Here is a 13352-nt window from a genome sequence, read left to right as displayed (position 1 = left end):
AATTGACGATTTGCCGTTTAAGGCCTTATTATGCTTATTTTGCCAAAAGGAGACGATTTGAACAAAATTGGCTGTAGCGTTGGCGAGAGTTACATCAGGAGAATTCCACTAAAGACCGGAGACCTGAGGAATTTGCTGACTATAATACAATTTTAATATAAATAGTTTAGGAGCATAGAAGATTTAGATTTAGTATCAGTTGTAACTTACGCGAGTAATCATTGTCTGTAATAAAACAAATATAATAATTTTGTATTACTTTATTCGAGAAAATAAATTTTATTAATTTTTTTTTAAACATAAGTCCGGGCTACCGTGATATAACTGGCGCAGTCGTTCGGATCATTTCTCGGGCTTGTTGTCGAAACTACGACACCGAACTAACCGGAAGTGACCAAAGAATCTACGAAAACCACGAAGGGCCTGGACCAAGAAGTCAACCAGCAAGGACCGGCAATTGCAGAAGGCTCAAAATCGCTAACTGAAGTGCCAAGTCTGATGGCTATGACCCTAGAACTTATCTTCATATTTTGGTAAGTGCAATCGACTATTTTTCATGTCTGATGTTGATGATCTGTTAACTCGTTTGGAAACTCTTAAGTTAGAAACGCCTTCAACAGAACTTCCTTGTGAAAGATCGATTAAAAACCACTCTATTAATACCTCGCATTCTGATACTTATCTCAACAAAATGGCAGAGTTCAAAACTGAATATATAAGGTGTATCCCAGAATTTGATGGGAACCCAAATGATCTCGGCAGGTACCTAAGTGTGTGCCAATCTATAATTGATTCGTTTTATATTGCTCAGCAGCCTAATCACTTCCAAAACGTATATCTATTAAATTGTATAATTGGTAAACTCACTGGTAGTGCGAAGCTTGTATTAGGGACACAGAGTGTGAATACATGGGAAGAGCTAAAAAACATTTTGGGGAGACATTTCGCTGATCAAAGAGATGAGGCTTGCCTTAACAGGGATTTAGTAATGCTCCGTCAATGGAACAGTGAATGTCCAAGTCAATTTTACGACCGTGTATTGCATATACTTAATTTGCTCTGCTCATATATTAGCACTCATGAGACTACAGAGGGTGCTAAAAAATTAAAAAGAGAATTATATAATAACTTAGCTTTGAAAACTTTTCTATCGGGACTTAAAGAGCCTATAGGGACCACCATACGATGCATGCGTCCTAGAGATTTACCCGAAGCGCTACAATTTGTCATGGAAGAGAATAATGTACATTATCTCCAGTCGAACTCCAGACTTCCAAATTCTACCCAAACACCCACACGAAACATTAGAACACCTCCTAATAAAAATTCACCCCCTCGTACTCAAACTTCTAGCTACAACCCTCCATTTAACACTTTCAGAAGATTCCAGTCATTCAATACAAACAATCATTCTCAACAAAGTTTCCCGAACACACAATCTTTTCAAAACACGCGAAATTTCCAAAACACACAAAATGTACCAAACAGACCAATGACAAACGTATTTCGCCCTAACCAGAATAAACCCCTTCCAAACCCTGTACCCATGAGTACATCTACCAGACAAACCACACGAATCACACGACCACATTTCCATAATAATAATAATAATCAAAATTTTAATGGATATCGACCAAATAATCAATCACAAAATTTTAAAGTTGAAGAATTGTATAATACAAATGTCGCCGGAAATTCACACGACGAAGTCGAGGTCACCGAAGATTACATTCCACGAAGTCAATCGACCCGAGAATTTCCGGGAAGCTCGCGGGAACAGCGCTGGCAAAACAATTCCTATGAAAATGCTGATTCAGCAGATTCCGAAACGTACGTAAATTTTCCGAGAACGAGCTTCGTCGAGAACGAAACGTAACGCCGGAAATTATATCTCTAAACAATAACGACGTTAGTGAATTATCATACATTAGATTCCCGGAATATGACCTTAAATTTTTAATAGACAGCGGATCCACTAAGTCATTTATCGACCCCGAAATTGCAAATCAATATTTTTCCGAACATATCCAATCAGATCCTTTCTTAGTTTCTACTGTATTTCAAAAATCCGCCCATGAATTCAGCACGAAAATACCTAGCTCAAAAATATTTAAACTACCCAAACCCACTCTTATGAAATTCTTCATGTTTAAATTCCATAATTCGTTCCATGGATTACTGGGTTTAGACAATCTGAAACTTTTACAAGCAAACTTAGATTATAACAATGGGTATATTATCACACCATACGCTAAAATAAAACTACAATTTCATAAGACAGGAAAGGAGATTAATAACGTTACTATAGCAGCACGTAGCGAACAAATAATCAAGGTTAAAACGGACATTCAACAAGGAAGTATAGTCATTCCATACACAAAGATACAGGGCTGTGAAATTCCGAACTGTATTTCGAAAACAAAAGATGGCTACGCATTGACTACTATATTAAATAGCACCACTGAACCAGTATCCTTAGATATCTCTTCGCGATTTAAAGTAGAACCTTTTAATGACGATAACGTCATAGATTTAAATCATTATAGAACTGACCCAAGAGTACCCCAAGAATTTGACCCCTCGATAATCCGTATCAGTCATTTGAACCAAGAAGAAAAATCAAAAATTTTAAAATTATGCCAAGAATACTCCGACATTTTTTATAATGAAGATACTCCTCTCACTTTTACAAATAAAATCAAGCACTCGATCAAAACAACCGACGAACTGCCGGTTTACGCAAAGACGTACCGATACCCATTGGTGCATAGGAAGGAAGTGGAGAACCAAATAAATAAAATGTTAGATCAGAACATCATCCGTCCCAGCAACTCCCCTTGGTCGGCACCAATATGGGTAGTACCCAAAAAGGCCGACGCATCTGGGAAACAAAAATGGCGTGTCTGTGTGGATTTCCGCAAATTAAACGAGAAAACCATCAGTGATAAGTACCCACTCCCTAACATTACAGACTTGCTTGACAAGTTAGGGAAGTGCCAGTACTTCACCACCCTGGATCTTGCTAGCGGTTTCCACCAGATAGAAATGGAGGAAACCGACATACAGAAAACGGCTTTTAGCACAGAGCAGGGCCATTTCGAATACACCCGAATGCCTTTTGGGCTCAAGAATGCCCCAGCCACCTTTCAACGTGTTATGGACAGCATTCTACGGGGTATTCAGAACGAAAAATGTTTGGTCTATTTAGATGATATAATCGTATTCTCCACTTCCCTACAAGAGCATTTGGAAAGTCTCCGATCGGTGTTCAATCGGCTAAGGGACTCAAATTTTAAGATACAGTTGGACAAGAGCGAGTTCCTTAGAAAAGAAGTCGCTTATTTAGGCCATGTAGTGACACCAGAAGGAGTCAGGCCAAACCCCGACAAAATTTTAGCCATAAAGAACTACCCAATACCAACCAATGTAAAACAGATTAAAGGCTTCCTTGGCTTGCTAGGATATTACCGTAGATTCATCAATAATTTCGCCAAATTAACCAAGCCATTGACAAGATGCTTGAAGAAAGGTGTACGAATTGAACATAACCACGAATTTGTTGAGTGTTTTGAAACGTGTAAAAAATTGTTAATGAATGAACCAATCCTGCAGTATCCCGATATGGAAAAAACTTTTAATCTAACCTGCGACGCTAGTAACATTGCATTAGGCGCTGTACTGTCACAAGGGCCCATAGGTCAAGACCTACCGGTTGCGTATGCCTCCAGAACTCTCAGTGACTCGGAACAAAAGTACTCAACCATTGAAAGGGAGTGCCTGTGCTTAGTATGGGCTACCAAATATTTTCGCCCCTACCTATTCGGGAGGAAATTTAATATAATAACGGACCACAAACCTTTACAGTGGCTCTTCAACCTGAAGGACCCTTCGTCAAAACTCTTGAGATGGAGGATCAAGCTCGAAGAGTTTGATTATGAAATCAAATATAAAAAAGGAAGTTTGAATACTAATGCCGATGCCCTAAGCAGGGTCGAGATACACGTGAAAGAGACAGACGAATTCGCCAAGTTGGTACAATACATGGAGGAATTCAACAATAGCTTGCAAAATAAAAACACGGAAAATGACGTAGGTCAAGGGGATGAGATGGATAAGATGTCAATGATAGCGCAACCAGATTTGGATCTAATAAAAGAAAAGGAACAGGTGGAAGAAACAGAAGGAAACAGGGATAGGGATGACAGTGACGGAATAACCATGCACACTAACGTAGAACAAGACCCGATAGTCGGAGTACCGATAGCAGAGACTGCTGTAAATTTTGGGGCTAACCAAATAATAATCACGCGCGTACTCCACTCTCCCGCCGAACCCAAGAAGATGGAACTATTTGGGAAAAAGAGAAGGTTTATATTACAACTACCGGAGGACAATCTGGAACATTACCTCATGAAATTCATAATAGAGAATGTCGACCCAGCAAAGTTGTACTCATTATATTTCGAGGATCCTGACCTATATCCCCCATTCTGCGAAGTAGTTCGAAGGAATTTCAAATGGCCATCTCTGAAATTCAAGCGATGCACCATAAAACTAGTGGATGTACAGGAAAAAGACGAGATAACGGAAATTATACGGGCGTACCACGAGGGCAAGACTAATCATAGGGGAATCGAGGAGACTGAGCAACGAGTAAAGACCAAATACTATTGGCCCAATATAAAGGAATCGATTCAGTTTTACATCAACGAATGTGAAATCTGCCAAAAAAGCAAATATGAAAGAAACCCTGTAAAAATGCAAATGAATGTAACCCCTACGGCGTCGAAACCCTTCGAGGTTATACATTTAGACACATATACTTTAAGCAACACTAAATTCTTAACGGTGATAGATAGTTTTTCGAAATACGCCCAAGCGTACCCTTTGAAGACACTAGCAGCCACCGAGATTGCTGACAATCTGATGACATTCTTCACCCACCACGGAATTCCAATTAAAATAGTAACAGATAATGGTACAGAATTTAAGAATACCGTTATGATGGAACTATTAAAGTTACACAAAATCGAAATCCATTTCTGTTCACCGGACCACCCTCAGTCTAACGGACTTGTGGAAAGGTTGCATTCGACACTGGCCGAACACATAAGGCTATTGAATAATCAAGGACAGGCAGACGCAGAGATCGGAAATAAAATGAAATACGCTATATTGGCGTATAATTACTCCCTGCACTCAGCAACAGGATACAAACCGATCGACATAATAAACGGGCATATAGGCAATGAAGATCCCTTCAACGTCGACCTAAATCAAACACTAATGTCTAACTATGTGACCGAACACAGGGACAAGACCAAAATTCTATACTCAAAATTGAATGAACTACTAGCAGAGAGAAAAGAAAAGACGATAGGCAATCGGAATAAAGATAGGGATGAACCGACTTTGTTCGAACCAGGAAAGGAAGTTTTCATCAAGGAAAACAAAAGACAAAAATTGAGTAATAAATTTCGACCCTCTACTGAGTTAGAAACAGTGGACCCAGCCCGTAAAACAGTAACTTGTAACAAAGGGAAAAAGATCCACATGGACAATCTGAAGCGACCACTAAAGAAAAAACCTGATCGCGATAAAGATAATCCGTAGTTATTTAGGTATTAATCTATTAATTAAGCTAATTAAGTAACCCGCTAGTATGTTAAGTAATCTTAGTGTAATATTGCAGCATCCTTAAAGGACTCTATGGAACACAATCCCAAGGACAAATAGAATTAATCGAATTGAGGGACAATCCTGGTATTGTACCTGTAAAAAAAGGAAATGCCAGAGTGACAGATAACATACACACACTCCTACACTATCACGACCTAACACCTATCACCCTCCAACTGGACATACTTCAAGAAAGGACGACAAATATAACCATCACAATCAATTCAGTTAATCACCTAAAACCATACCTAGATGAATTCAAAAATTTCGTGGAAGTTCTGAACTTCGTTCAAGGAAGAGTGAACGAAAAACTAAAAGGAATAATACCTCTCTCTCTTAGACAAAGACGGGGAATAGTAAACGGTTTAGGATCGATATTTAAGGCCGTAACGGGAAATCTCGACGCATCAGACGGAGAAAGGTATGATAGGCTCATAAAAACCCTTCAATCAAATCAAGAGAAATTCCAAGCAAAAACCACAACACGCGAAACATTGCTAATATCCGCGGTAAAAAGATTTAACCAAACCCTTTTTCAATTATACCAAAATGATAGGCTAATCGAGGAAAAAATGAATCAAGTTATCCCCTATGTCAAAGACGTAATAGATAGCAGGAATTGTGTTTTCATAAAAGAAGTAATTAATGAAATCATTAACATGTACGAATTAATCTATTCCGTCTTACAAGACATAGAAAACTCACTTGTATTTGCCAGATTAGGGACATTACACCCTAGCATAATTAAGTCAGAAGATCTTTATAATGAACTGATGCATATCCAAAGTAAAATCAAACCTGACGAATTTCCATTGGAAGTAACCCCTGAAAACGTTTTAACTTTTGAAAAATTCATCAAAGTAGAATGTTTTATTTCAAAAAATAGGATAACGTACATATTACACATATCAACAGTTTACCCTCAGTCTTTCGCCTACTTTCATTTATACCCTGCACCAGTACCTAGGGAAGGTCTGTTTAAGGTCGTAATACCGCGTCATAAATTTCTTTTGAACAGTCGATCGCATTATGCCTACTATAACGAAGAGTGTCAAGAAATTGCACTAGAGCTATACCTATGCCACAAAGAAAGTTTAACAGAAACCCACGATAACGCCCCCTGCGAAGTAAAGCTTCTGAATGCCAACAAAACACCAAACACCTGTGACCAAGTGCAGATCGAGATCAAAGAAACAATCATGGACCAACTGGAATCCACCAACAAATGGATCCTAGTACTACCGCAAAGGGAGGTTGTACGGATGAGCTGCCCAGGAAGACAGAATGAAGCAAGGAATTTGGAAGGAACATTTTTGTGTCAACTACCGTGGGATTGTCAGTTGACAGTTAGTGGAAAAACAGTGAGAAACATACACGAAATAATAAAAACTCAATCGCAACCCGTCTTGTTTCCCGACATAAGTTTAAATCATGTGACACAACGTAAATTAAACCCGAGTATTCATTTACCCGAAGTAAAGTTGGACGATTTACACGAATTAAAAAATGAAGTTTTCCAGGAAGAAACTCAAGCCACCAGTGTGGTTTCAGTGTGGCCAAGTTTATGGACCTTAATCATATATGCGTTGCTGATAGGTTGCTGCCTAGCCGCCGTTTTGAAGAAAATTGGCCTGTCAAAAGCTAAGAACCAAGCAACCCACTCGGCAACCAACCTCGAGGAGGGCATCCAACTCCCTCGGCTACCCTAAGGAGTTGAAACTAAGGGGGGAGGAGTTACATCAGGAGAATTCCACTAAAGACCGGAGACCTGAGGAATTTGCTGACTATAATACAATTTTAATATAAATAGTTTAGGAGCATAGAAGATTTAGATTTAGTATCAGTTGTAACTTACGCGAGTAATCATTGTCTGTAATAAAACAAATATAATAATTTTGTATTACTTTATTCGAGAAAATAAATTTTATTAATTTTTTTTTTAAACATAAGTCCGGGCTACCGTGATATAACTCGAGATAACGCCAAATCATAAGATTTGGCCAAAAAGTGCCGCTTCTATTAGAGTCAAATTGACGATTTGCCGTTTAAGGCCTTATTATGCTTATTTTGCCAAAAGGAGACGATTTGAACAAAATTGGTTGTAGCGTTTGCGAGAAATCGCCAAATTGTACGATTTGGCCAAAAAGTGCCGCTTCTATTAGAGCCAAATTGACGATTTGCCGTTTAAGGCCTTATTATGCTTATTTTGCCAAAAGGAGACGATTTGAACAAAATTGGCTGTAGCGTTGGCGAGATAACGCCAAATCATAAGATTTGGCCAAAAAGTGCCGCTTCTATTAGAGTCAAATTGACGATTTGCCGTTTAAGGCCTTATTATGCTTATTTTGCCAAAAGGAGACGATTTGAACAAAATTGGTTGTAGCGTTTGCGAGAAATCGCCAAATTGTACGATTTGGCCAAAAAGTGCCGCTTCTATTAGAGCCAAATTGACGATTTGCCGTTTAAGGCCTTATTATGCTTATTTTGCCAAACGGAGACGATTTGAACAAAATTGGCTGTAGCGTTGGCGAGATAACGCCAAATCATAAGATTTGGCCAAAAAGTGCCGCTTCTATTAGAGCCAAATTGACGATTTGCCGTTTAAGGCCTATTATGCTTATTTTGCCAAAAGGAGACGATTTGAACAAAATTGGCTGTAGCGTTGGCGAGATAACGCCAAATCATAAGATTTGGCCAAAAAGTGCCGCTTCTATTAGAGCCAAATTGACGATTTGCCGTTTAAGGCCTTATTATGCTTATTTTGCCAAAAGGAGACGATTTGAACAAAATTGGCTGTAGCGTTGGCGAGATAACGCCAAATCATAAGATTTGGCCAAAAAGTGCCGCTTCTATTAGAGCCAAATTGACGATTTGCCGTTTAAGGCTTTATTCTGCTTTTTTTGCCAAAAGGAGACGATTTGAACAAAATTGGCTGTAGCGTTGGCGAGATAACGCCAAATTGTACGATTTGGCCAAAAAGTGCCGCTTCTATTAGAGCCAAATTGACGATTTGCCGTTTAAGGCCTTATTATGCTTATTTTGCCAAAAGGAGACGATTTGAACAAAATTGGCTGTAGCGTTGGCGAGATAACGCCAAATCATAAGATTTGGCCAAAAAGTGCCGCTTCTATTAGAGCCAAATTGACGATTTGCCGTTTAAGGCCTTATTATGCTTATTTTGCCAAAAGGAGCCGATTTGAACAAAATTGGCTGTAGCGTTGGCGAGATAACGCCAAATCATAAGATTTGGCCAAAAAGTGCCGCTTCTATTAGAGCCAAATTGACGATTTGCCGTTTAAGGCCTTATTATGCTTATTTTGCCAAAAGGAGACGATTTGAACAAAATTGGCTGTAGCGTTGGCGAGATAACGCCAAATCATAAGATTTGGCCAAAAAGTGCCGCTTCTATTAGAGTCAAATTGACGATTTGCCGTTTAAGGCCTTATTATGCTTATTTTGCCAAAAGGAGACGATTTGAACAAAATTGGCTGTAGCGTTGGCGAGATAACGCCAAATCATAAGATTTGGCCAAAAAGTGCCGCTTCTATTAGAGCCAAATTGACGATTTGCCGTTTAAGGCCTTATTATGCTTATTTTGCCAAAAGGAGACGATTTGAACAAAATTGGCTGTAGCGTTGGCGAGATAACGCCAAATCATAAGATTTGGCCAAAAAGTGCCGCTTCTATTAGAGCCAAATTGACGATTTGCCGTTTAAGGCTTTATTCTGCTTTTTTTGCCAAAAGGAGACGATTTGAACAAAATTGGCTGTAGCGTTGGCGAGATAACGCCAAATTGTACGATTTGGCCAAAAAGTGCCGCTTCTATTAGAGCCAAATTGACGATTTGCCGTTTAAGGCCTTATTATGCTTATTTTGCCAAAAGGAGACGATTTGAACAAAATTGGCTGTAGCGTTGGCGAGATAACGCCAAATTGTACGATTTGGCCAAAAAGTGCCGCTTCTATTAGAGCCAAATTGACGATTTGCCGTTTAACGCCTTATTATGCTTATTTTGCCAAAAGGAGACGATTTGAACAAAATTGGTTGTAGCGTTGGCGAGATATCGCCAAATTGTACGATTTGGCCAAAAAGTGCCGCTTCTATTAGAGCCAAATTGACGATTTGCCGTTTAACGCCTTATTATGCTTATTTTGCCAAAAGGAGACGATTTGAACAAAATTGGTTGTAGCGTTGGCGAGATATCGCCAAATTGTACGATTTGGCCAAAAAGTGCCGCTTCTATTAGAGCCAAATTGACGATTTGCCGTTTAAGGCCTTATTATGCTTATTTTGCCAAAAGGAGACGATTTGAACAAAATTGGCTGTACCGTTTGCGAGATATCGCCAAATTGTACGATTTGGCCAAAAAGTGCCGCTTCTATTAGAGCCAAATTGACGATTTGCCGTTTAAGGCCTTATTATGCTTATTTTGCCAAAAGGAGACGATTTGAACAAAATTGGCTGTAGCGTTGGCGAGATAACGCCAAATTGTACGATTTGGCCAAAAAGTGCCGCTTCTATTAGAGCCAAATTGACGATTTGCCGTTTAAGGCCTTATTATGCTTATTTTGCCAAAAGGAGACGATTTGAACAAAATTGGCTGTAGCGTTGGCGAGATAACGCCAAATCATAAGATTTGGCCAAAAAGTGCCGCTTCTATTAGAGTCAAATTGACGATTTGCCGTTTAAGGCCTTATTATGCTTATTTTGCCAAAAGGAGACGATTTGAACAAAATTGGCTGTAGCGTTGGCGAGATAACGCCAAATCATAAGATTTGGCCAAAAAGTGCCGCTTCTATTAGAGTCAAATTGACGATTTGCCGTTTAAGGCCTTATTATGCTTATTTTGCCAAAAGGAGACGATTTGAACAAAATTGGTTGTAGCGTTTGCGAGAAATCGCCAAATTGTACGATTTGGCCAAAAAGTGCCGCTTCTATTAGAGCCAAATTGACGATTTGCCGTTTAAGGCCTTATTATGCTTATTTTGCCAAAAGGAGACGATTTGAACAAAATTGGTTGTACCGTTTGCGAGATATCGCCAAATTGTACGATTTGGCCAAAAAGTGCCGCTTCTATTAGAGCCAAATTGACGATTTGCCGTTTAAGGCCTTATTATGCTTATTTTGCCAAAAGGAGACGATTTGAACAAAATTGGCTGTAGCGTTGGCGAGATAACGCCAAATCATAAGATTTGGCCAAAAAGTGCCGCTTCTATTAGAGTCAAATTGACGATTTGCCGTTTAAGGCCTTATTATGCTTATTTTGCCAAAAGGAGACGATTTGAACAAAATTGGCTGTAGCGTTGGCGAGATAACGCCAAATCATAAGATTTGGCCAAAAAGTGCCGCTTCTATTAGAGTCAAATTGACGATTTGCCGTTTAAGGCCTTATTATGCTTATTTTGCCAAACGGAGACGATTTGAACAAAATTGGCTGTAGCGTTGGCGAGATAACGCCAAATCATAAGATTTGGCCAAAAAGTGCCGCTTCTATTAGAGCCAAATTGACGATTTGCCGTTTAAGGCCTATTATGCTTATTTTGCCAAAAGGAGACGATTTGAACAAAATTGGCTGTAGCGTTGGCGAGATAACGCCAAATCATAAGATTTGGCCAAAAAGTGCCGCTTCTATTAGAGCCAAATTGACGATTTGCCGTTTAAGGCCTTATTATGCTTATTTTGCCAAAAGGAGACGATTTGAACAAAATTGGTTGTAGCGTTTGCGAGAAATCGCCAAATTGTACGATTTGGCCAAAAAGTGCCGCTTCTATTAGAGCCAAATTGACGATTTGCCGTTTAAGGCCTTATTATGCTTATTTTGCCAAAAGGAGACGATTTGAACAAAATTGGCTGTAGCGTTGGCGAGATAACGCCAAATCATAAGATTTGGCCAAAAAGTGCCGCTTCTATTAGAGTCAAATTGACGATTTGCCGTTTAAGGCCTTATTATGCTTATTTTGCCAAAAGGAGACGATTTGAACAAAATTGGCTGTAGCGTTGGCGAGATAACGCCAAATCATAAGATTTGGCCAAAAAGTGCCGCTTCTATTAGAGTCAAATTGACGATTTGCCGTTTAAGGCCTTATTATGCTTATTTTGCCAAAAGGAGACGATTTGAACAAAATTGGTTGTAGCGTTTGCGAGAAATCGCCAAATTGTACGATTTGGCCAAAAAGTGCCGCTTCTATTAGAGCCAAATTGACGATTTGCCGTTTAAGGCCTTATTATGCTTATTTTGCCAAAAGGAGACGATTTGAACAAAATTGGCTGTAGCGTTGGCGAGATAACGCCAAATCATAAGATTTGGCCAAAAAGTGCCGCTTCTATTAGAGCCAAATTGACGATTTGCCGTTTAAGGCCTTATTATGCTTATTTTGCCAAACGGAGACGATTTGAACAAAATTGGCTGTAGCGTTGGCGAGATAACGCCAAATCATAAGATTTGGCCAAAAAGTGCCGCTTCTATTAGAGCCAAATTGACGATTTGCCGTTTAAGGCCTTATTATGCTTATTTTGCCAAAAGGAGACGATTTGAACAAAATTGGCTGTAGCGTTGGCGAGATAACGCCAAATCATAAGATTTGGCCAAAAAGTGCCGCTTCTATTAGAGCCAAATTGACGATTTGCCGTTTAAGGCTTTATTCTGCTTTTTTTGCCAAAAGGAGACGATTTGAACAAAATTGGCTGTAGCGTTGGCGAGATAACGCCAAATTGTACGATTTGGCCAAAAAGTGCCGCTTCTATTAGAGCCAAATTGACGATTTGCCGTTTAAGGCCTTATTATGCTTATTTTGCCAAAAGGAGACGATTTGAACAAAATTGGTTGTAGCGTTTGCGAGAAATCGCCAAATTGTACGATTTGGCCAAAAAGTGCCGCTTCTATTAGAGCCAAATTGACGATTTGCCGTTTAAGGCCTTATTATGCTTATTTTGCCAAAAGGAGACGATTTGAACAAAATTGGTTGTACCGTTTGCGAGATATCGCCAAATTGTACGATTTGGCCACAAAGTGCCGCTTCTATTAGAGCCAAATTGACGATTTGCCGTTTAAGGCCTTATTATGCTTATTTTGCCAAAAGGAGACGATTTGAACAAAATTGGCTGTAGCGTTGGCGAGATAACGCCAAATCATAAGATTTGGCCAAAAAGTGCCGCTTCTATTAGAGCCAAATTGACGATTTGCCGTTTAAGGCCTTATTATGCTTATTTTGCCAAACGGAGACGATTTGAACAAAATTGGCTGTAGCGTTGGCGAGATAACGCCAAATCATAAGATTTGGCCAAAAAGTGCCGCTTCTATTAGAGCCAAATTGACGATTTGCCGTTTAAGGCCTATTATGCTTATTTTGCCAAAAGGAGACGATTTGAACAAAATTGGCTGTAGCGTTGGCGAGATAACGCCAAATCATAAGATTTGGCCAAAAAGTGCCGCTTCTATTAGAGCCAAATTGACGATTTGCCGTTTAAGGCCTTATTATGCTTATTTTGCCAAAAGGAGACGATTTGAACAAAATTGGCTGTAGCGTTGGCGAGATAACGCCAAATCATAAGATTTGGCCAAAAAGTGCCGCTTCTATTAGAGCCAAATTGACGATTTGCCGTTTAAGGCCTTATTATGCTTTTTTTGCCAAAAGGAGACGATTTGAACAAAATTGGCTGTAGCGTTGGCGAGA

General features: G+C 39.3%; 1 protein-coding gene across 1 annotated transcript; it reads left to right on the top strand.

Annotated features, from left to right (window-relative positions):
* Positions 1–295: 295 nt before the first annotated feature.
* On the top strand, positions 296–7531 carry LOC136349964 (uncharacterized). The gene is made up of 2 exons (XM_066301535.1): positions 296–533; positions 5693–7531. Exons 1-2 carry the CDS (start codon positions 499–501, stop codon positions 7386–7388), a joined length of 1731 nt encoding a protein of 576 aa, XP_066157632.1. The 5' UTR covers positions 296–498; the 3' UTR covers positions 7389–7531.
* Positions 7532–13352: the final 5821 nt, after the last annotated feature.

Source organism: Euwallacea fornicatus, unplaced genomic scaffold, assembly GCF_040115645.1.
Source record: "Euwallacea fornicatus isolate EFF26 unplaced genomic scaffold, ASM4011564v1 scaffold_77, whole genome shotgun sequence".
Taxonomy (NCBI): domain Eukaryota; kingdom Metazoa; phylum Arthropoda; class Insecta; order Coleoptera; family Curculionidae; genus Euwallacea; species Euwallacea fornicatus.
The sequence above is the reverse complement of the archived record's forward strand: the minus strand, read 5'-3'. Positions and strand labels throughout refer to the sequence as shown.